Source organism: Oncorhynchus mykiss, chromosome 11, assembly GCF_013265735.2.
Source record: "Oncorhynchus mykiss isolate Arlee chromosome 11, USDA_OmykA_1.1, whole genome shotgun sequence".
NCBI lineage: Eukaryota > Metazoa > Chordata > Actinopteri > Salmoniformes > Salmonidae > Oncorhynchus > Oncorhynchus mykiss.
This window is the reverse complement of record NC_048575.1, coordinates 68,307,939-68,332,817: the sequence shown is the minus strand read 5'-3', so window position 1 is coordinate 68,332,817 and position 24,879 is coordinate 68,307,939. Positions and strand designations below refer to the sequence as shown.

At 43.4% G+C, this 24,879-nt stretch overlaps 1 protein-coding gene across 3 annotated transcripts in view; it reads right to left on the bottom strand.

The window, feature by feature from the left end:
* Positions 1–24,879, bottom strand: part of LOC110536289 (tenascin) — a 74,147-nt gene that overhangs the window by 28,387 nt on the left and 20,881 nt on the right. For 2 of the 3 annotated variants that reach the window (XM_021622011.2, XM_021622012.2), the window contains exons 2-8: positions 18,144–18,709; positions 16,562–17,782; positions 15,142–15,405; positions 14,383–14,498; positions 11,981–12,134; positions 4,237–4,506; positions 3,414–3,599 (exon numbers count right to left, since the gene is read on the bottom strand). In XM_021622011.2, coding sequence (XP_021477686.2) covers positions 3,414–3,599; positions 4,237–4,506; positions 11,981–12,134; positions 14,383–14,498; positions 15,142–15,405; positions 16,562–17,782; positions 18,144–18,624 — 2,692 coding nt within the window. In that variant the 5' untranslated portion in view covers positions 18,625–18,709. The remainder of the gene's footprint in view (positions 1–3,413; positions 3,600–4,236; positions 4,507–11,980; positions 12,135–14,382; positions 14,499–15,141; positions 15,406–16,561; positions 17,783–18,143; positions 18,710–24,879) is intronic. The other variant, XM_036936188.1, reaches the window with a different exon arrangement.

Genomic DNA, 24,879 nt, shown 5'->3' with positions numbered 1-24,879 from the left:
CGGATGGGGCCACAGTGTCTCCTGACCCCTCCTGTCTCAGCCTCCAGTATTTATGCTGCAGTAGTTTATGTGTCGGGGGGCTAGGGTCAGTCTGCTATATCTGGAGTACTTCTCCTGCCTTTTCCGGTGTCCTGTGTGAATTGAAGTATGCTCTCTGTAATTCTCTCTTTCATTCTTTCTTTCTTTCATTCTTTCTTTCTCTCTCGGAGGACCTGAGCCCTAGGACCATGCCTCAGGACTACCTGGCATGATGACTCCTTGCTGTCCCCAGTCCACCTGGCCGTTTTGCTGCTCCAGTTTCAACTGTTCTGCCTGCGGCTATGGAACCCTGACCTGTTCGCCGGACATGCTACCTGTCCCAGACCTGCTGCTTTCAACTCTCTTGAGACAGCAGGAGCAGAAGAGATACTCTTAATGATCTGCTATGAAAAGCCAACTGACATTTACTCCTGAGGTGCTGACTTGTTGCACCTTCGACAACTACTGTGATTATTATTATTTGACCATGCTGGTCATTTATGAACATTTGAACATCTTGGCCATGTTCTGTTATAATCTCCACCCTGCACAGCCAGAAGAGGACTGGCCACCCCTCATAGCCTGGTTCCTCTCTAGGTTTCTTCCTAGGTTTAGGCCTTTCTAGGGTGTTTTTCCTAGCCACCGTGCTTCTACACCTGCATTGCTTGCTGTTTGGGGTTTTAGGCTGGGTTTCTGTACAGCACTTTGAGATATCAGCTGATGTAAGAAGGGCTATATTAATAAATTTGATTTGATTTGATTTAATTGCCTTGCTAATAGATTGAAGCATAATTGGGTTTATTTTCAGCCTCTTCATTTTGGAACCTCTATCTGCTCTGATTGATCTAGAAGAGGTGCTGTATGGGGCAGAAACAACATTTGCTATGATATAAGAGGCTTTGAGATCCTTTTAGTCCGGCTATGTGGCCGCGCTGTGCGGTGCAATTAAGAGCCCTCAGTCCAACGGCCTTCATTTCCTTTATTAACTCCCACAGAGGTCACTAGGCAACCAGGCACAATAAGCATGAAATTACACCTAACGCAGAGGAAACTCATTATCAATAAAATCACAAGCGTGAAGGCAATTACAGATAATAACTGTGTGAAAAAAGTGCTGAGGTTTGTGAGGAGCGGAGAGGAGCGGAGGGGGACCGGGGAGGCCAGTCAGCTGAATAGAAGCACTGGATGCATCCCAAATGGCACCTTATTCCATATATAGTGCACTACTTCTGACCAGAGCCTATAGCCAGATGGTCCCTGATCAAAAGTAGTGCACTATATAGGGAATAGGATGGCATTTTGGGACACAGCAAATGCCTTATTTACAGGGGATGGGTCTCCCAAGAACAAAGAACGGGCCCCAGACAAAGACACTATTACCCGTTTGGAACTTTTTTTTTTCCCAGCCAGGGAGCTTAATCCGTTGATGCAGTGGCACATGGTATACAAAAAGAGTCTGTCCGCCCGCCGGACTCAAAACATGGAGTATAATGGGAACCGGTGCAGGAGGATAAAAATAGGCCCTCCCTGCATTTCTTGTTAAACCAGGATGAATCTCACATTGAAGTAGTAGTGTTATTCCATTTAAGGCCTGAATGCAATCTCCCTTGAGCTGTTTTCTAATAAAGTGGGGGTCTTTTGTGGTCGGACAAACGTTTGATGACAGAAAAACAAAGCAGCCCATCTGTAAATAAGTGTATTGAATTTAATAATGACAATTTAGAAGGAGGGCCGCAAACGCTTGGCAGCAGAACAGTTGGCAGAGCGAGGCTGCCGTTTACATTGAAAAACAATATACACTATATATACAGCAATATGTGGACACCCCTTCAAATTAGTAGATTCAGCAATTTCAGCCTCACCCATTGCTGACAGGTGTATAACATCAAGCACACAGCAATGCAATCTCCATAGACAAATATTGGCAGTAGAATGGCCTTACTGAAGAGCTCAGTGACTTTCAAGGTGGCACCGTCATAGGATGCCACCTTTCCAACAAGTCAGTTCGTCAAATTTCTGCCCTGCTAGAGCTGCCCCAGTCAACATATGTGCTGTTATTGTGAAATGGAAACGTCTAGAAACAACAATGGCTAAGCCGCAAAGTGGGAGGACACACAAGCTCACAGAACGGGACCGGCGAGTGCTGAAGTGCGTAGTGTGATAAAAACCGCCTGTCCTCGGTTGCAATATTCACTACTGAGTTCCAAACTGCCTGTGGAAGCAACGTCAGCACAAGAACTGTTCGTCGGAAGCTTGATGAAATGGGTTTCCATGGCCGAGCAGCCGCACACAAGCCTAAGATGACCATGCTCAATGCCAGGCGTTGGCTGGTGTGATGTAACATTCGCTGCCATTGGACACTGGAGCAGTGGAAACGTGTTCTCTGGAGTAATGAATCACTCTTCACCATCTGGCAGTCCGATGGACGAATCTGGGTTTGGCAGATGCCAGGAGAATGCTACCTGCCCCAATGCATAGTGCCAACTGTAAAGTTTGGTGGAGGAGGAATAATGGTCTAGGGCTTTTTCATGGTTCGGGCTAGGCCCCTTAGATCCAGTGAAGGGAAATCTTAAGGCTACAGCATACCACGACGAGTTTGTGCTTCCAACATTGTGGAAACACTGTTTCAGCATGTCAATGGCCCCGTGCACAAAGCGAGGTGCATACAGAAATGTTTTGTCAAGATCGGTATGGAAGAACTTGACTGGCCTGCACAGAGCCCTGACCTCAATCCCATCGAACACCTTTGGGATGAATTGGAACGCTGACTGCGAGCCAGGCCTAATTGCCCAACATCAGTGCCCGACCTCACTAATGCTCTTGTGGCTGAATGGGTGCAAGTACCCGCAGCAATGTTCCAACATCTAGTGGAAAGCCTTCCCAGAAGAGTGGAGGCTGTTATAACAGCAAAGGGGGACCAACTCCATATTAACGCCCATGATTTTTGGAATGAGATGTTCGACGAGCAGGTGTCCACATACTTTTGGTCATGTAGTGTATATTAATTTACACAAAGAGAGGACGGTTGTTTTATAGCTGTTCTCACATTAATTGTTTTTTTAAGAGGTAAAAACAAAAATATCTAAAAACTGAAAATTCACAGATATTACACAACACCACCACCAAAAGCATCCTGTTATAACTAGACTAGTGTAGGGGCTCTGTCTTACCAGTGATCTTGAACAAAGGAAAAGGAGCAGTTGCCACTACCTTGCTCTACAACCAAGGTGCATGAACTGAGGAGTAAACGGAATAGAAGAGGAATTCTTGTAAGGGGAACTCTTGGAGGGCAGTTGGAGTTGATAAAAACACATAGTTATTGATATAACTAACACGTTTCGGCCCTTACAGTTCATCAGGGTTTTACATATATGTAGTAAAATGAGATCACTTACCAGTGATCTTGGCCTGGGTGGTGTCCAGGGGTCCGGTAGGGAACAACAGCTCTCCATGGTCTCCTCCAGAGAGGGGGCCATATTTGATGCGGTAGTTGTCTACTTGAGCCTGGCTGTTCTTCCACTCCAGAGTAATGCTCTCGTCAGTCAGCTCTACCGTCTGCAGGTCCCGCGGGGCATCCAGGTCTGGAACACATCCAGTCATAGATCAGGCAGGGGGGAATGTCATGATCCCCTCGCAAATACAATACGATGTGTGGTCCAGACCCCAGTTGAGAACAGACCAACACTTTTTGATCTAGGATGTGGCCCCCTGGGCAAAATGACTTTGACACCTCTGGCCTAGTTGATCAAAGATACTGGACAGTTTTTAATCCATTTTTTAAGCTTATTGGATGTTTATTTTAATTGAATCTAAATGTATAACAGCTAAAAGGTAAGACATGAACATTTAAACGTTTCAATAATCAACATTACCTTTATTCTAATCAAAGACCCGGCAAACAAATTATTACACATACATCATTTTGATATTGTGTTGTTTAAAGAGATCCACACTTCCAGCCACTTTCCCCAAATTCCCATGTTTTCCAGAAATCCCGGTTGAACGATTTCCAGATTTCCTGGTTATTCCCTCCCGATTCCAGGTTTTTCCAGAAATCCCAGTAGGAGCATTCATCGATATCCTGTTTATTCCCTCCTGATTCAAAGATTTCTGGAAAACTTTTGCAACCCTAGTGTTGTATAGTTTGCTTGTCCCTAATGGGCCCTGGTGCACTATAAATGGAATAAGGTGCCAAATGGAATACAACTCTTGTCTTACCTGTTAGGAAGGTCTCAGATACAGGCACGCTGGTCATCTCTCCCCTCTTGGCCATGAGCGACACCTCATACTCTGTGTCAGGGTTCAGGCTGCCCAGGTGGTGCTGTGTGTCGCTGGAGGACAGCTCCACTGTGTTCCTGTCTGAGGGGTTGTCGCTGGGCCCATAAGACACTCTCACCCCATCCACCATGGCCACAGGCAGGAACCAGGTCACCAGCGCTGTGGTGTCCGTTACATCACGCAAATTCACCTCTCTAGGAGAATCAATCTCTGGGGAGAGAGGAGGTGGGGGGTGTGAATACAGGGTGTGATATGCATACAGCTCTATGGTACCTGGTCAAATGTATTGCACTATATAGGGAATATGGTGCAGTTTGGGTCGCACCCCAGGACTGAGAACATTTAGTTAGCATTCATGATGTTTTTCATGTAGAGCAGCATTTCCCAAACTAAGTCCTCGAGTCCCCAGGGGGTGCACATTTTGTTTTTTGCCATAACACTACACAGCTGATTCAAATGATCAAACTTGATGATTAGTTGATTATTTTAATCAGCTGTGTAGTGCTTGAGCAAAAACCAAAACGTGCACCCCTTGGGGTCCCGAGAACCGAGTTTGGTCAGAGAACGGGGTTTATTAAGGCAGGTTGTCTATTTTTAATAAGGTGATACTGGGTGCAGGTGTCCTGGTAAAAGGCCATGGATAGGGCAGAGAGACTTGGAATATGATTGAAATAGTTTGAGCTCTCATCAGAGCCTTTGTTACAGGGTTGAATATGAATAGTGACAGGATTTACTACCAATAATCATTTGAAAATGAACTATGTTTTCTTTTAGGCATCCATGCATGACGTTATTAATTTAAGTACAGATCAAAACCCAGAGCATGAATGGCACTTTCCCTAGATTATGATGGAATGGATTTGTCACAATTAGCAACTTCAGGAAAGTCAACCTTCTGCAGAAGAAAGATAAAACAGGGAATCTGCACTGGAGCTTAACATAGATTTAACCGCTGGCTGTGTGTGTGTTTATGTGTGTGTGTGTCGTTCGAGGGTTGTGATTGTTTCCTGGGAGGATGATGGCTTCCCATGAGCCGGAGTGGTCCCTCCCTCCCTCCCACACAAACACACACCATGGGGGAGGGGATGTGGGAGGGCATGGGGGAGGGGATCTCTCCATGCAATTAGCCCCACAGAATGCTAATCCCACTACACTATGTCTATGTGACTATTAAAACCTACCCTAATCAGAAACCATGTATAGATGGCGGCATTCGCGCAAAGCTGAATGTGCGAGCCATCACATTCAATGATGGAAAGATGACTAGGAATATGGCCGAATATAAACAGTGTAGTTATTCCCTCTGCAAGGCAATCAAACAAGTGGAATGTTGGTATAGGGACAACGTAGAGTTGCAATTCAACGGCTCAGACACGAGACGTATGTGGCAGGGTCTACAGGCAGTTATGGACTTCAAAAAGAAACCCAGCCAAGTCACGGGCACCGACGTCTTGCTTCCAGAAAAACTAAACACCATTGCCCGCATTGAGGATAATACAGTGCCACCGACGCAGCCCGCTACCAGGGACTGCGGGCCTCCCTCTCCTTCTCCGTGGCCGACGTGAGTAAGACATTTAAACGTGTTAACCCTCGCAAGGCTGCTGGCCCAGACGGCGTCCTTAGCCGCGTCCTCAGAGCATGCGCAGACCAGCTGGATGGTGTGTTTACGGACATATTCAATTGCTCCCTATCCCAGTCTGCTGCACCCATATGCTTCAAGATGGCTACCATTGTTCCTATACCCAAGAATGCAAAGATAACTGAACTAAATGACTATCGCGTCGTAGCACTCACCTCTGTCATCCTGGAGTGCTTTGAGAGACTAGTCAAGGATCATATCACCTCCACCTTACTTGCCACCCTAGGCCCACTTCAGTTTGCAAACCGCCCCAACAGGTCCACAGACGATGCAATCGCCATCACACCGCACACTGCCCTATCCCATCTGGACAAGAGGAATACCTATGTAAGCATGTTGTTCATTGACTACAGCTCAGCAATCAACACCATAGTACCCTCCAAGCTCATCATTAAGCTTAAGGCCCTGGGTCTCAACCCCGCCCTGTGCAATTGTGTCCTGGACTTTCTGACGGGCCGCCCCCAGGTGGTGAAGAACATCTCCACTTCACTGATCCTCAACACTGGGGCCCCACAAGGGTATGTGCTCCCCTCCTGTACTTCCTGTTCACCCATGACTGCGTGGCCATGCACGCCTCCAGCTCAATCATCAAGTTTGCAGATGACACAACAGTAGCGGGCTTGATTACCAACAATGACGAGAAAACAACCTCTAACTTAACGTCAACAAAACAATGGAGATGATCGTGGACTTCAGGAAACAGCAGAGGTAGCACCCCAGCCTACAGGGAGGAGGTGAGGGCACTCGGAGTGTGGTGTCAGGAAAACAACCTCTCACTCAACATCAACAAAACCAAGGAGATGATTGTGGACTTCAGGAAACATTCAGAGAGAGCACTCCTCAATCCACATCGACAAGACAGTAGTGGCGAAGGTGGAAAGTTTTAAGTTCCTCGGCATACACATCACTGACAAACTGATATGGTCCACCCACACAGACAGTGTGGTGAAGAAGGATCAACAGGAGGCTGAAGAATTTTGGCTTGTCACCTAAAACCCTCACAAACGTTTACAGATGCACAATTCAGAGCGCCCTGTCGGGCTGTATCACCGCCTGGTATGGCAACTGCGCCTCCCTCAACCGCAAGACTCTCCAGAGGGTGGTGCGGTCAGCACAACGCATCACCAGGAGCAAACTACCTGCCCTCTAGGACACCTACAGCACTTGATGTCACAAGGAAGGCAAAAAAGATCATCAAGGACAACCACCACCCATCCCAATGCCTGTTCACTCCACTATCATCCAGAAGGCGAGGTCAGTACAGATGCATCAAAGCACGGACCGAGAGACTGATAAACAGCTTCTATCTCAAGGCCATCAGACTGTTAAACAGCCATCACTAACACAGAGGCTGCTGCCTACATACAGACTCAAATCACTGGCCACTTTAATAAATGCATCACTAGTCACCTAAAAAAATGACACTTTAATAATGTTTACATGTCTTACATTACTCATCTCATATGTATATACTGTATTTTATACCATCTACTGCATCTTGCCAATGCCGTTTGGCCATCGCTCATCCATATATTTATATGTACATATTCCTATTCCATCCCTTTACATTTGTGTATTAGGTAATTCTGAAATTGTTAGATCACTTGTTAGATATTGCTGCACTGTCTGAACTAGAAGCACAAGGATTTCGCTATACTCGCATTAGCATCTGCTAACTATGTGTATGTGACCAATAAAATTTGATTTGATTTGATGTGGCATGAGTCTGTGTGTTTTAATGGCAGACAGAGAGGCCTTGAGCTACATGGAGATCTAGGTAACATAATCCCAGTGCTGTTGTGTAAAAGTATGTTTGTGTGTGTTTATGTGTATGTGTGTGTGTGTGTGTGTGTACGTGCGTGTGCGTGCATGTGTGTGCACGCATGTGTGCAAGCACACGTGTGTGCGGTGTGTGTATGCATGTCTCAGGTTCCAATGTTCACCAGCTCAACAGCTCCATAAACTTTAAACACGGACATGCTAGTCCTATAGTGTCAGTCAACGCTATAATGTACAAACTACCCTCCGATAAGGAGGAAGGGGGGCGTATAAGAGGAGAATGTCAGGTAGCTAGTGGCTTAGTTCTGTTTACTCTGGCAAAGCGAATGCATTTTTCAAACCATAAATAAGCAGAGAGAGCCTGACCTTGAATTGGGATGGAGGTGAGGCAATAAAGGTTAGTACAGAAACCAGTGAAGAACATTTGCTTCAGGATATTGAAATGTCTTTACTCTGATTTGTTGAAAGAGAACTCTTGCAAGGGCAGGGGTGAAAGCTCCCAGTCTGTTCAGCTCCCATGTCAGCGCTGGCATGTTCGATTAAAAACCATGAGCTGGCGCACACCCAGGAAAAATAGTTTGTGTGGAGGTGCTGACTAACGGCGAATAAACTATAAACTATCAAAAGAAAGAAAGTCGCACACTCCATGTTTAAACTACCAGCAATGTAATGGATATTTACCAACGTTTCGGCATCACTGTGCCTTCCTCTGGGTAATGTCTTGAATACTTGAACCAGGTTATGTAGACACACAGTGCAATTACTGTAACCAATGACAGTAGTGAGGGGTGTGTCTTAATGATTAAGTTAATTCAAATTAATTTGTGAAACTGTTAAAAAAATAGTATATGGCATATTAAATATATTACACTATAGTTATCATATCTAAACATAATGGAATATTGTACATCATATTAGCATCAACATACGTTGGTTGTTTCATTCAATTTCACATAATCATTTCGTACTTAATTTCATATTTGTTACATGTAATCTTTTGGTTCAACCTGAATGTATAATGAGCACCATCAAACAGAGGGAACATATTAGGTGTACTCTAAATCACAAAAAAAATAAGTTGAATTTCTATGTGTGAAATTTCCCAAGATACCAACTTTCTATACAGTTGCGAAATTACAGTAGACAGACCCATTGTAGCAGCAATTGACTCTGTAACATCAAGCATTTCCACATTTGTGGATTACCACATTAAACTGGTTGAGAATCTCCCATGTTAGGTCAAAGACACGAGTCACATGATCTCATTGATAGAGGGCTTAGGAAGGTTACCAGAGGGCACCCTGCTGGCCATTTTTGATGTGGAGAGCTTGTACACTAACATCCCACACACTGGAGGCTTGCAGGCGTTACAACACTTCCTTCAGCAGAGAGACTCTACCCTTGCTCCATCCAATGATTGCATCTTACAACTTACTGAACTGGTATTATCCCATAACTACTTTGTCTTTGAGTCAGACTTTTTCCTTCAAAGTTGGGGTGTAGCCGTGGGCTCCCCTTTTCCCCCAACTATGCAAACCTGTATGTGGGACAATTTGAAGAAGCACTCCTTTATAAAACAGAGACACACCTTACTTTCTAAAATACTTCTATGGAAGAGATATATAGATGATGTCTTTGTGCTATGGGAAGGAAGTCAGCAGGAACTAAATGAATTCCAAACTCTGCTAAAGGAGAACTCTGAATACCTCAAATTCACCATGCAGACTGATGAGAGAAAAATAAACTACCTGGACTTATGGATCATCAAAGAGAATGATGCATTACACACAGACTTATTCACAAAGCCCACAGATCGCAATACCTTGTGCCTATGTGCAGATAGTATGCATCCTCTTCCCCTCAAGAATGGTGACCATATAATCAGTTACGCAGGGTTAAACGAATCTGTGGCCACCAGTCAAATTTTGACATCAACGCAAAAAAAAGACAGATAAATTAAAAATGAGAGACTACAAGGACAAAACTCTCGATGCTGCAATGATGAAAATATCTCAAAAAACAAAAGAGGAATTACTAAAAACTCAACCAAAGAAGAAAAACAACGCAATCGTACACGAAGGTTTCGGAGAAAATGAAAGATCCTGATAAAGCACTGGCACCCCGACTGGTTGTCTATAAGCATGGTCACAATATTGGAGATAGTTTGGTGAGATCTGACATGCCCTCTGAGACTACTCAGACTCTCTTGACACCTATCCCAAATGGGAACTACAAATGTGGCTCATGTGCACAGTGCAATAGCACTATAAAAGCGTCTTCAGACACCCACATACAGGTCGAAAGATCCCTATTAGGAGTATCATCTCATGCAAAACCAAGGGAGTAATCTATCTCATCACCTGTCCATGTCGAAAAGCCTACGTAGGACAAACGAAAAGACAATAAAAACAACGCATAGCTGAACACCGCAGCTCAATCAGGTGTAAGAACATTGACTATCCAGTAGCAGCTCACTTTGTTGAAGCTAACCACTCAATCTCCTCCCTCAAATACACAGGCATTGAGCATGTTGCTCTACCAAGGAGAGGAGGTAACATTGAGATCCTACTACTACAAAGGGAGGCTTATTGGATATCCTATCTAAAAACAGTTTTCTGAAAATTGACTTTGATCTCAGGCCCTTCTCATGAACAAAATGTTTCCTTTATGAACAAGTCTTATAAATGTATATATTTTTCTACAGCTTATTAGAGTACACCTAATATGTTCCCCCTGTTTGATGATGCCTAATATACATTAAGGTTGAACCAAAATATAACATGTAACAAATATGAAATGAAATAGAAAGTGGTTATGTGAAATTGAATGAAAGAACATATGTTGATGCTAATATGATGTACAATATTCCATTATGTTTCTATATGATAACAATAGCGTAACATATTTAATATGCCATATACTATTTTTTAACAGTTTCACAAATTAATTTTAATTAACTTAATCATTATGACACACCCCTCACTACTGTCATTGGTTACACTAATTGCACTGTGTGTCTACATAACCTGGTTCAAGTATTCATAACATTACCCAGAGGAAGGCACAGTGATGCCCAAACGTTGGTAAATACCCATTACATTGCTGGGAGTTTAAACATGGAGTGTGTGACTTTCTTTCTTTTGATAGTTTAGGGCTGGAATGTTCCAGAAAGCTTTTTCTCCTAAATGACAATAACACACCATTCTCCATGACTATTCTTTAATGTGTTGGTAGTGCAGTATATTTTAACCTCCCCTCGAGCCACCTAAAAATAGCTTGGCTAGTGAGAGGGTACGAGATGTATAGTTTCAACATGAAACCTATTGTTATATTGATCCCATAAAATCCATTAGCCCTTATAGCAGCAGCATTATGGAGATATGATTTCCACATAAATGTTAACCAGCCGAGGGGGTAGGGATGGCTTTTTACTGCCTCTGGTAAATCAAGACGTTGCCATGAAAAGTGACAAGCTAATCACTCAATATTGGCACTTCAGGATGCCTTGGATAGACTGTCCAGCTGCATCCCAAATGGATGCACTATAAAGGAAATAGGGTGCCATTTGGAACACACTCACAGAGCTGCAGCAGTGCGGATATTCAATAGAGAAACCTAGTGAATCAAGGTGACAATGTGTTTCTGTGTGTAACTATGACAGCTGTAAGCTGCTTCTGAGTCTGTGTAACTATGACAGATGTAAGCTGCTTCTGAGTCTGTGTGTAACTATGACAATGGTAAGCTGCTTCTGAGTCTGTGTGTAACTATGACAGATGTAAGCTGCTTCGGAGTCTGTGTGTAACTATGACAGCTGTAAACTGCTTCTGAGTCTGTGTAACTATGACAGATGTAAGCTGCTTCTGAGTCTGTGTGTAACTATGACAATGGTAAGCTGCTTCTGAGTCTGTGTGTAACTATGACAGCTGTAAGCTGCTTCTGAGTCGGTGTGTATTGCTGGGAATCATGTCTTTTAAATCTCCAGCAGGCGGTCAGAATGACGTAAAAGGGGTTTATGGATTATATCCAATGCAAATATGTCATGAATACAAGGATTACAGAACACTTGAGGTTGGCAAGAAATAGTTCATCAAATTTTTTTAAATAGTTATTTAATTTACTTGTTTTATTGCGCGACAAGCTACCATCTACGCAGATTCAACATTCAGGTTAATTTTCCAACTGAAAGATATTGGCCAGGAGGAGCAAATTCTTGTCCTAAAAAAACAAGTGAATAGAACTCTATAAGTGCTGTATGTATGGACTCACTTGTGAAAACGCTTTTGCGTGCTGCAGGTCCGCTGGTGTTGTTCTTCACCACCTCCAGTTTGACCTCGTACTCCTGACCAGGTCCCAGGCCAGACTGCTCGAACATGGTGTCAGGGCTGCCCAGGGAGTTCAGAATCTCCCCGTTCTCCTCTTTCTGACAACACCAAACAACACCAGTCATTAAAATGGGATGGCATGTTTAATGACACACTTCACCTTGGGGATCAATAAAGTACCTATCTATCTAGTATATCTACCGTTACCCACCTCAAAGTCAAGGTTAGCTTTGGTCTGATTCCCAAATGATACCCTAATCACTACTTTCCCAGGGCCCCTCTGGTCAAAATTAGCACACTTTATAGTAGATGGGGTGCTATTTGGGACACAGTCTTGGTGTGGGAATAGGGCAGCCACATCGTACTCAGATGATTCTGTCTGTGATGGTTAAACTACTGTAAGGATGTGGGGGGAAACTGAATGTAATGAACTGTGGCTTTCATGTCCTTGGGCTACTTCTCATGGGCTTTGGAAAATAAAAAACAAAGCATTCAGAAACAATAATGGTTCTGTGCCTCATTGCTGCAGTACATGGCCATTAGAGCTGTCGACAGAAGCCTCGCAGAACATTTAGTCACATTAAACTGCTGACTTAGAGACTTGAATACAGGCTCTGCTACATTATTTCCACAGGATACTCAGGTTCACATAGGATTTGTCCCAAATGGCACCCTACACCCTATTCCCTATTCAGTGCACTACTTTTGACCAGAAACCATAGACCCATAGGCTTCTGGTCAAAAGTAGTGCACTATATAGGGGAAAGTGTGCCATTTAGAACACAAACGCACATAGCTAGGGCAATTACTGAAGCTAGGAGTGGGTCTGTCTGTCCTTTCAGGGGGCGGTGTATGGTTTCGACCACAGGAAAGTGGGGATAATGATAGGCTTTTGGCTTCTGAAGATCTCAGCCTCCTCCATGTAGAATATGTAGAGACAGATCTATTAACAACAAAATGCACCATGGGAGACGAGGGAAAGGCGTGTTCCTCACTCAGATTGTTTGAAGACGAGGGGTCTACCTACTACTGATAACTCAGTGATTCTATAGATAAGGGTTCTACCACTGATAATTCAGTGTTTCTATAGATGAGAGGTCTACTACTGATAATTCAGTGTTTCTATAGATGAGAGGTCTACTACTGATAACTCAGTGTTTCTTTAGATGAGAGGTCTACTACTGATAACTCAGTGTTTATATAGATGAGAGGTCTACTGCTGATAACTCTGTGTTTCTGTAGATGAGGGGTCTACTACTGATAACTCAGTGTTTCTGTAGATTCGGGGTCTACTACTGATATCTCAGTGTATCTATAGATGAGAGGTCTACTACTGATAACTTAGTGTATCTATAGATGAGAGGTCTACTACTGATAACCCAGTGTTACTATAGATTAGAGGTCTGCTATTGACAACTCAGTGTTTCTGTAGATGAGAGGTCAACAACTGATAACTCAGTGTTTCTACTGCTGATAACTCAGTGTTTCTATAGATGTGAGGTCTGCTTTGATACCTCAGTGTTTCTATGAATGAGGGGTCTGCTATTGATAACTCAGTGTTTCTATAGATTAGGGGTCTTCTACTGATAATTCAGTGTTTGTATAGATGAGGGGTCTACTACTGATAACTCAGTGTTACTATAGATTAGAGGTCTGCTATTGATAACTCAGTTTTTCTATATATGAGAGGTCTACTACTGATAACTCAGTGTTTCTATAGATTAGAGGTCTGCTATTGATAACTCAGTGTTTCTGAAGATGAGAGGTCTACTACTGATATCTCAGTGTAACTATAGATGATAGGTCTACTACTGATAACTCAGTGTTTCTATAGATGAGGGGTCTACTACTGATAACTCAGTGTTTCTGAAGATGAGAGGTCTACTACTGATATCTCAGTGTAACTATAGATGATAGGTCTACTACTGATAACTCAGTGTTTCTGAAGATGAGAGGTCTGCTTCTGATATCTAAGAGTTTATACTGCTGATAACTCAGTGTTTCTGTAGATTAGGGGTCTACTACTGATATCTCAGTGTAACTATAGATGATAGGTCTACTAATGATAACTCAGTGTTTCTATAGATGAGAAGTCTGCTATTGACAACTTACAGTTTTTCTATAGATGAGGGTCTACTGCTGACAACTTACAGTGTTTCTATAGATGAGGGTCTACTGCTGACAACTTACAGTGTTTTTGAAGATGAGGGTCTACTGCTGACAACTTACAGTGTTTTTGAAGATGAGGGTCTACTGCTGACAACTTACAGTGTTTTTGAAGATGAGGGTCTACTGCTGACAACTTACAGTGTTTTTGAAGATGAGGGTCTACTGCTGACAACTTACAGTGTTTCTGAAGATGAGGTTCCAGCCATCAAAGCGGATGTCCAGGGGGTCCCACTGAACCTCTACTGCAGTCTCCCTCACTGATGTGAACTTGAGTCCCTCGGGCTCAGGGAGATCTAATGGGATGAGACTTACAAATTAAACCATGTTTGATATTCTGTTCACTAAATCCTCAGGACACCCAGCACATGGACTGTGTCAAAAATGGCACACCTTTCCCTATATAGTGCACTGCTTTCGATCACAGCCAGCCCTGTGTGTCCTGTCAACAGTAGTGCACTATATAGGAAATAGGCAGGCTGGTTCCAATGATGGGTAAATAAAGTGAAACAACATTGAAAACCTACCACATCCCAGGTGCAATTAGGGATTTAATTCAATGAGATTAGCATCAGATGTTCGCATGAGCCCTGCAATCAATTTGTTGATATAATTAGATTTTTACTGACTGCCTGTTATGAATGTCACTTTTGCATTACTTCAGATCTGGGAGAGCCGACAAGTCAGGTACCAAAGGTGAGGTAAGGGTGTACGGAGTCCATTTTAGGACAGTCTCAGTCAGACTTGAGTCTGTCTTATCACGAGTTCCAGGAGAGACTGAGATGGCCTTAATATGGACACCGTAGAGGTGAATTACATCTCCAGGCTGAAGTTTCCCCAGTTACAGATCTAGGATCAGCTTACCTTCCACCAATCCTAACCTGAAAATCTGACACATGGTGAGAGTCTTCGGTCAACTTTTTACTACTCCTGACTTACGTGTTGCCACTCTGGCACTGACAGGGACACTCCTCTTGTTGCTGAGGACTGCGAAGACACTGATCAGATACTCCACACCAGGCTCCAGCTCACTGATGGTGGCGTTCTTCTGATCCCCATGCACACGCATGTCCAGCTCCAGGCCTCCAAGGGCGGTGGGCACATAGGTGACCAGGTACTCTGCCACCTGCATCTCGTTAGCCCAGGACAAGTCCACTGTCTCTGGGGTGACCTCCTGCACTGTCAGGTCCTTGGGTGGAGACACTGGAGAGAATCACAACCACATCATGTTAGGGGACATATTCAGTATAGTAGGTATAATTGTAACAGATTAGTGTTTTTTTATTGCTTATACCATGGACTTGGTTGGGTACGCTTTATAAGATGACAAAATAATACACAACTATGATACATATCACAAACGCAAAGGACAATGCCCATGAATCACTTTCAAGTTCATGTAGTCTTATTGAGCAGGGAAATTAAAATGTCCAGATTTGCTGAACGTAGAATTTCTGTCTGGAAATTCCAGCAGCTGCACAACTACACTTCAATGGAGGGTGGGCATCGAATAGCATCAATTGCCAAACCCATTTTTTTTTTATGTCTCTGATCTGAGGTATTTTGCAACATCTAACGACATAAATTCGACCAAATCATCAATTCTCCTAGATGTCTCCAATTGCCATGGACATCTTCATTTGACATCCACATTAAACAGCAACACTATTTATTCAAAGCAATATAACCAATGTTGTGCAGCCAGACACTTTAGCATTTAAATGAATGTCATCATGTTGAAATGTTCCTCAAACATATCAGCCATAAACCAATGATATCACATCAAGCCATACTCCCATCAACCAAAGGATGTGTGATCTCTCTCTCTCTGTCTCTTTCTGTTTGTTCAAAATGACACCCTATTTCCTAGTACAGCGATTCTCAACTGGTGGGTCATGACCCAAATACGGGTCGCGGGAGGTTTTGAATGGGCCGAGAGTGTGAGCAAACATTTTTATTTTACATTTTTTATGAAAAATACTCCAGTCTGAAAATTAAACTACTAAAACCAGGTAGAAAGTGTGTAGAAATGAACCTATATATTTTTTAATAATTTTATATTAAAGTGAGCTTAACATTCCTCACGCAGAATATGGGCTAAATGACAATGAAAAAGGTGGGACTGCTGTTCCCTTTTCATATAACTAGTACACTTACTATAACTAGTACACTTACTATCAATAGAGCATTCAAAATAGTTTTCCAGATTGTATTTTAGCCCCCCAAAAAATGTATATTGGTTTGCGACTGAGACAACCTGGTTCAATTTGGGTTCTGACTAGCCCTATTGGCCCTAGTCAAAAGTAGTCCACTATAAAGGGAATAGGGTGCCATTTGGGATTAATCTTCGGTTTCTTACCCCCGGAGCAGTCTTCTCCGATGTAACCTTCATTACACAGACACACTCCATCCAGACATCTCCCCTGGTCCTCACAGTCTCCTGGACAGGTCAGCACAGAGCAGTCCAGGCCCTGGAATCCCTCGAAGCACACACATGTCCCGTCCACGCAGTAGCCCCTCTCCAGGCAGTTTTTGGGACATGTCTTCTCACTGCAGTCCTCCCCAGCAAAGCCTTTGTTGCACACACACTGGCCGTTAACACAGTGCCCACGGTTCAGACATTTGTTGGGACAAGTCAGCTCGCTGCAGTCTTTGCCCGTGAAGCCAATGAAGCACACGCACGTGCCGTCAACACACTCGCCGCGTCCCAGGCAGTCTTTGGGGCAGGTCTTGATGCTGCAGTCGTCCCCGGCGAAGCCTTTACTGCACACACACTGTCCATTCAAACAGCGGCCTCGGTTCAGACACTTCATGGGGCAGGAGATTTCAGAGCAGTCGTCACTCTCAAATCCTACATTGCAGACACACTCTCCATTGACACACTGGCCTCTGTTGCTGCAGTTGTCTGGGCAAGACAGGGTGGAACAGTCCACTCCCTCGAAGCCTGGGTCGCAGATGCACCTCCCGTTGAAGCAATGGCCTTTCTCAGTACAATCGTTGGGGCAGGTGAGCTTGGAGCAGTCTTCACCGCTGTAGCCAGAGTGACACACACATTGGCCGTCGACACACATCCCACGGTTGTTACAGTTGCTGGGGCAGGTGAGTTCCCCACAGTCATCCCCGGTGAAGCCCTCCTCACAGAAGCAGGTTCCGTTGACGCAGCGACCACGGTCGTAGCAGTCGTTGGGGCAGATGAGCTCGGAGCAGTCGTAGCCCATCCACGGCTCGTCACACACACACTCATCGTCTACACAACGGCCGCGTCCCAGGCAGTTGTTCAGGCAGTTGGTCTGGGAGCAGTCGCTCCCGGCGAAGCCGTCCTCACAGATACACATGGCGTCGATGCACTCCCCGTTGTCCCCACAGTCCTCCTGACATGGCTCCATGCTGCAGTCGTCTCCGTGGAAGCCCTCGAAGCAGACACACTTTCCATCGACGCAGCGTCCCTGGTCTTGGCAGAAGTTGGGGCACTCAGACTCGGTGCAGTTGGGTCCCTTCCAGCCGGGCTCACACACACAGCTGCAGGTCTCAGTGCTGAAGTTACCATGGCCATTACAGTAAGGCTTGGTGGCCACCTCACCTGAGGAAACGTAGAGGAAACAACACATACATCTATTAAATTATGATAATATTATAATCTTTGCAGCAAATAATATATATACAAAAAGACAATTGCAATGAGTCGGAATAGGGAATATTGATCTATAGCAGAATTAAAAGCAATGTAGGAATGTAATCTAAGTGAAAACTATAACTCTAACTGCCACGAGAACAGTGTTTCTAAATCCTGGTCCTTGGAACCCAAAGGGGTAAACATTTTCCTTTTTGCCCTAGCACTAACACATTTTATACAACGAATCTACCCACTATCAAGCCTATAGTTGAAACAGGTGTGAAACACTACCTGAGAATGTCTTTGGTCAAAATGTTCTGTGCTATACCTGTAACCTGGGCTCCACAGCAACCGGCTCCACTGCCACACTGTTCTCTGAGGCTGGACAGCTCAGACTCCAGCATCTCCAGTCTGCTAAAGATGTCCTTCATATCAGGCATGTGGTTGTCACAGCCACATGCCTGCTTGGGGATGTTGATGCGGTGGGTGAACACGATCTGGTTCTCTCCGTCCATCGTGTGGTCCTTGTTCTCCATGCCCTGCATGACCGACTGGACTGGACTTCGTTTAGGCTTGACCTTGGTTCCTTCTGGGCTCTCCATGTTTACAGAACACAGAGAGCTGGAGGGGACGTTGATGTTGTAGACGTGGTTGAAGACCACTGGTTGGTCAGGGTGGGGCAGGGTCAGGTTCTTAGAGGGTTCTCTCAGGGTTTCTCTGCGGTGGCGGATGATCTTCTTGACCAGGCCGGTGCTGGAGAGTTGAAGCAGCACAGCCATGGTCACACAGCCTAGGAGCAGGCCTTTCATCACCCTGATGACCAGGTCCAGTCACGTCCTGCTGGGGGCGCTTGTGAGCGGTCAGGGACGGTGGAGGAGAATAGAGTCCTTCTATCTGGGAGATGGCGCAGATGCCGTTGTGTGAAAGAAAGAAAGAAAGAAAGAAAGAAAAAGAAAGAAAGAAAGAAAGAAAGAAAGAAAGAAAGAAAGAAAGAAAGAAAGAAAGAAAGAAAGAAAGAAAAAGAAAGAAAGAAAACATAATGTGAATAGAAGCAGAAGGTCAGCAAGGAAACATTAGAGTTGAGAGAGATTTTGACAAATACTGCATGTTGTATTACAGTAGCTACTTTATCTATTTACAATCTCAACCAACTATGAATTCTCAAGTTATGAAACTCAGAACTATGTTGACATTTCCAGTTTGGTCTTGCTAGCCATACGGAGCTGACAGTGACCAACACAAAACACCCTGATACACATGGGACCACTTGGCTGCAGTGAAATGTCATAGTATCCTACTAAAAGCAATTAACCTTCCACAGTCCCCCTCCAATACATGATCCTGTTGCAGCCTGCCTGCCTGCCTGCCTGCCTGCCTGCCTGCCTGCCTGTCTGTCTGTCTGTCTGTCTGTCCTTCCTTCCTTCCTTCCTTCCTTCCTTCCTTCCTTCCTTCCTTCCTTCCTTCCTTCCTTCCTTCCTTCCTTCCTTCCTGCCTGCCTGTTTCCCTGACTGCCTGCCTGTTTCTATGCCTGACTGCCTGTTTCCCTGCCTACCTGCCTGCCAGTCTCCCTGCATGCCGGTCTGCCTGCCTGCACCCCATCTCAACCCCCCTGGTCACAGTGGAGGACACAGACACTTAGTGGATGACATTGTGGCATTATTTTGTCTATTTCTCTGAGGACTAACACTGCAGGGACAATTACTGCAGGGGTGGTGTGTTGTGACCTTGACTACTGCTCGAGCTTATTCTCCATCCGGGTTTCTCATGACAGGCTGCCATAAACAGCAGGCAACACCTGCATGTGGGGAGTGGGGAGCTACCCTTCTCCCTCCCCTTCCCGACTCCCTATACCACAACCCAAACAGATTAATACCAATGAGGGGGAGACCATCTGCAGGTTTCTGGCTAGCCTAGTGGCGCACGGAGTGGCCGGGTGTTCAGTTTGCGCATCAAATGGCACCCTATTCCCTTTATAGTGCACTACTTTTGACTAGAGCCCTATGGGTATTAGTTGTTTTTTTTAAATAGTAAACTGTAAAGGGGATAGGTTGCCATTTGGTACGCATCACAGGGCTCCCCAAGGGTCAGATCAGCATTCACCTCACCGCTCTACAGACGGCCATTCAGCTTCATTTGGTAACATGATTCTTTCTACACCAGAAGTTACTGGGCTGTTTGGCAAGGCTCCTGAGCATTGAGGCTGCTTTGTTAAATCATTTTTTTCACCTTCATTTAACCAGGTAAGCTAGTTGAGAACAAGTTCTCGAGGGGCGAATGGCTCAAAATAATGGCTGTAACAGAGCAAATGGAATGGCTTTAAACACATGGAAACCATGTATTTGATATCATCCCATCGATGCCGCTCTAGCCATTACCATGAGCCCTTACTCCGCAATTAAGGTACCACCAACCTCCTGTGCTCCTGCAACATGTTGTTTCTTTTAAGAGTAATGGTCTGCTGGAAAATGTGCCGAGATTGAATTGTGGTTTAGAGACCGGTAGTAAAAGTTTGTTTTCTTTCCTTTAATCTTGTGGTTAGATAAAACATACAGGTTAGTTAAAGTATTCACCACTGTAAATACAGGTTAGTTAAAGTATTCACCACTGTAAATACAGGTTAGTTAAAGTATTCTCCACACCAAATACAGGTTAGTTAAAGTATTTACCACTGTAAATACAGGTTAGTTAACCTCTTAGAGCTCTAGGGGCGCTATTTCATTTTTGGATAAAAAACGTTCCCGTTTTAAGCGCGATATTTTGTCACGAAAAGATGCTCGACTATGCATATTCTTGACAGTTTTGGAAAGAAAACACTCTGAAGTTTCAGAATCTGCAAAGATTTTGTCTGTAAGTGCCCCAGAACTCATTCTACAGGCGAAACCAAGATGATGCATCACCCAGGAATTAGCAGAATTTCTGAAGCTCTGTTTTCCATTCTCTCCTTATATGGCTGTGATTGCGCAAGGAATGAGCCTACACTTTCTGTCGTTCGCCCAAGGTCTTAGCAGCATTGTGACGTATTTGTAGGCATATCATTGGAAGATTGGCCATAAGAGACTACATTTTCCAGAGGTCCGCCCGGTGTCCTTTGTCTAAATTTGTGCGTAATCTTCAGGTGCGGTCATTTTCTCCTGGGATTCAGGAGAGAAAGCATGTATCCAAGAACGATGTATCAATGAAGAGATATGTGAAAAACACCTTGAGGCTTGATTCTAAAAAACGTTTGCCATGTTTTCAGTCGATATTATGGAGTTAATTTGGAAAAAAGTTTGCGTTTTGAGGACTGAATTTATGGATTTTTTTTGGTAGCCAAATGTGATGTATAAAACGGAGCTATTTCTAATACACAAGGAATCTTTTTGGAAAAACTGAGCATCTGCTATCTAACTGAGAGTATCCTCATTGAAAACATCAGAAGTTCTTCAAAGGTAAATGATTTTATTTGAAGGCTTTTATGTTTTTGTTAATGTTGCGTGCTGGATGCTAACGCTAATGCTAACGCTAAATGCTAACGCGAAATGCTAACTCTAGCTAGCTACTTTTACACAAATGATTGTTTTCCTATGGTTGAGAAGCATATTTTGAAAATCTGAGATGACAGTGTTGTTTACAAAAGGCTAAGCTTGAGAGATGGCATATTTATTTCATTTCATTTGCGATTTTCATAAATAGTTAACGTTGTGTTATGCTAATGAGCTTGCTGATAGATTTACACAATCCTGGATACAGGGGTTTTTTCATAGCTAAACGTGACGCAGAAAACGGAGCGATTTGTCCTAAACAAATAATCTTTCAGGAAAAACTGAACATTTGCTATCTGAGAGTCTCCTCATTGAAAACATCTGAAGTTCTTCAAAGGTAAATGATTTTTTTGAATGCTTTTCTGTTTTTTTGTGTAAATGTTGCCAGCTGAATGCTAATGCTAAATGCTACGTTAGCCATCAATACTGTTACACAAATGCTTGTTTTGCAATGGTTGAGAAGCATATTTTGAAAATCTGAGATGACAGTGTTGTTAACAAAAGGCTAAGCTTGAGAGATGGCATATTTATTTCATTTAATTTGCGATTTTCATGAATAGTTAACGTTGCGTTATGGTAATGAGCTTGAGTCTGTATTCACGAACCCGGATCCGGGATGGGGAGATCAGAAAGGTTAAAGTATTCACCACTGTAAATACAGGTTAGTTAAAGTATTCACCACTGTAAATACAGGTTAGTTAAAGTATTCTCTCTTGTAAATACAGGTTAGTTAAAGTATTCACCACTGTAAATACAGGTTAGTTAAAGTATTCACCACTGTAAATACAGGTTAGTTAAAGTATTCACCACTGTAAATACAGGTTAGTTAAAGTATTCACCACTGTAAATACAGGTTAGTTAAAGTATTCACCACTGTAAATACAGGTTAGTTAAAGTATTCACCACTGTAAATACAGGTTAGTTAAAGTATTCACCACTGTAAATACAGGTTAGTTAAAGTATTCTCTCTTGTAAATACAGGTTAGTTAAAGTATTCACCACTGTAAATACAGGTTAGTTAAAGTATTCACCACTGTAAATACAGGTTAGTTAAAGTATTCACCACTGTAAATACAGGTTAGTTAAAGTATTCACCACTGTAAATACAGGTTAGTTAAATTATTCTCTCTTGTAAATACAGGTTAGTTAAAGTATTCACCACTGTAAATACAGGTTAGTTATAGTATTCACCACTGTAAATACAGGTTAGTTAAAGTATTCACCACTGTAAATACAGGTTAGTTAAAGTATTCACCACTGTAAATACAGGTTAGTTAAAGTATTCACCACTGTAAATACAGGTTAGTTAAAGTATTCTCTCTTGTAAATACAGGTTAGTTAAAGTATTCACCACTGTAAATACAGGTTAGTTAAAGTATTCACCACTGTAAATACAGGTTAGTTAAAGTATTCACCACTGTAAATACAGGTTAGTTAAAGTATTCACCACTGTAAATACAGGTTAGTTAAAGTATTCACCACTGTAAATACAGGTTAGTTAAAGTATTCTCTCTTGTAAATACAGGTTAGTTAAAGTATTCACCACTGTAAATACAGGTTAGTTAAAGTATTCACCACTGTAAATACAGGTTAGTTAAAGTATTCACCACTGTAAATACAGGTTAGTTAAAGTATTCACCACTGTAAATACAGGTTAGTTAAAGTATTCGCTCTTGTAAATACAGGTTAGTTAAGGTATTCTCCACTGTGGGCAACCGAGCTTGAACGTGAAGCATTAACTACATGTTCTGTATGAACACAAGAATAGATGTTGACATAAAGGGGGGATTTGTGAAGACTATTCTTAACAACATTGTATCAAGTAACTATTAGGTCACTTAGTTTAAGTTAAGAGTGACATATTTAGAAATACCTCCTTATTGGCACATTATACGTGGGGACATGAGTGTAAATACAAATGTAACAATGGATTTCCTGCCTTCAATAAAAGTGTGTGTGTTTTGTACCACAAGCTAATTAAATGCTAACTTTTCTGCACCATTTATTTGGTGTTCCTCATCTTCAGTAAGTACATCATTTCTACACTCTCCCCTGTGAGAGCAGACGGTGGGGGGCTGACAGACAGGACAGTCATTGGCACAGGGAAGTCATGAACAGGTAACATTCTGTGCTGTGAGGAGCTGCTCTGCTTCTGTCTGCTCGGTCTCCTGAACCGGGGCTGGCTGACGTGTGATTAGGCTGGCTGACAGATGAGCCCCAGTCACAGGGATACAGGTGATGGGATCCCATGACTGATCTCAGCCTCAGCAGCCCCACGTAGCCAGACGCTGATTCGACAGACAGGGATGAGTGCCTCCGTGATGTACGCACAGTAAGAGCACTAATGGGAGCGCTAAGATCTGGACCCTAGGGGTGCTAAAAAGCTACCCCCCACCTCACAGGCATACACACACACACACACACACTCACTCCACTGTGCCTGAGCATCGCAAACCAGGGATTAAATCAACAAAATAGCCAGAAAATTGCTTTGAGCTGCTGCTGGGGTTTTAGTTCTGGACGGATGGTTGGCTTTCTCACTTTGGAGACTGGCTGGCTTCTCTCCACATGAACCTCTAAGGGACCCAACCCTCCCTGAGAGACAAAACTACTCTTTGTGTGAGGCATTATTTAGCAAATCTGTGGCTTTGGCAAAACACAGTATTATTCCAAAAACAAGTGGAAAGGAATAAAACATGTCTAATCAGAATCAACTATCTACAGACAGGAGAAGCTAATGCCAGCTTCTTGTGACCATACGGTTATTATTAGATGACACTGTGAATAACAGACAGTTGTAGCTTTTTCCTACCATGGGAAACGAAGAAAACGGCCTCCCCTCCTGGACTTCCATCAGCAGACCCCCGTGGCCATGGTTTGATGCTAATGCAGCTGGTCGCTGGCACACCAACTCAGACCTGACACTATTTGACTGCTGCTGCTTTCTAATTCTCTCACTTGTTTTTACTCTATTGTTAGCTTCTCAGACCGCAACAAAGCCAGTTGGCTGCCATGTGGCCAATGTGAGGGGAATTTTACCAGGGAAAGTAGAACCTGCTGGCTGGCACACATATTTAGTGCAAGTGATCTATATTAGCCCAGTATTGTATGAGTGGTACTGAGCCGGCAACACCTCAGTTTTATACCCACCCCACACAGAGGACAGCTGGGAATGGTTTTAAACAAAGTCCCGTCTTCAAAAGCTTCTCATTCAAAACTTTGCAGTACTGACTATTCATCTGTCTTAACAATGGTGCCCATTTAAGCAATAAGGCCCGAGGAGGTGTTCTCTGCACGACGCAACGAGGAGTGCCAGGTTACAGCCCTTAGCAAAGGTTTGGATTGATTAATTCGAAAAAATGGCAAAGAAGAATGAGTCTACAGATCTCAAAACAAGCAAAGCAGCATCCTTCTCTGACCCTGCCATATGGACATACATAATGATCATGGGGATTAGAGACGATGTCTGCACCCCTGTGGAAAACCAATTAGCATAATTAAAAAATCCCCATGAAAATATCTGTTCAAAGTTTTTCAGTCCAA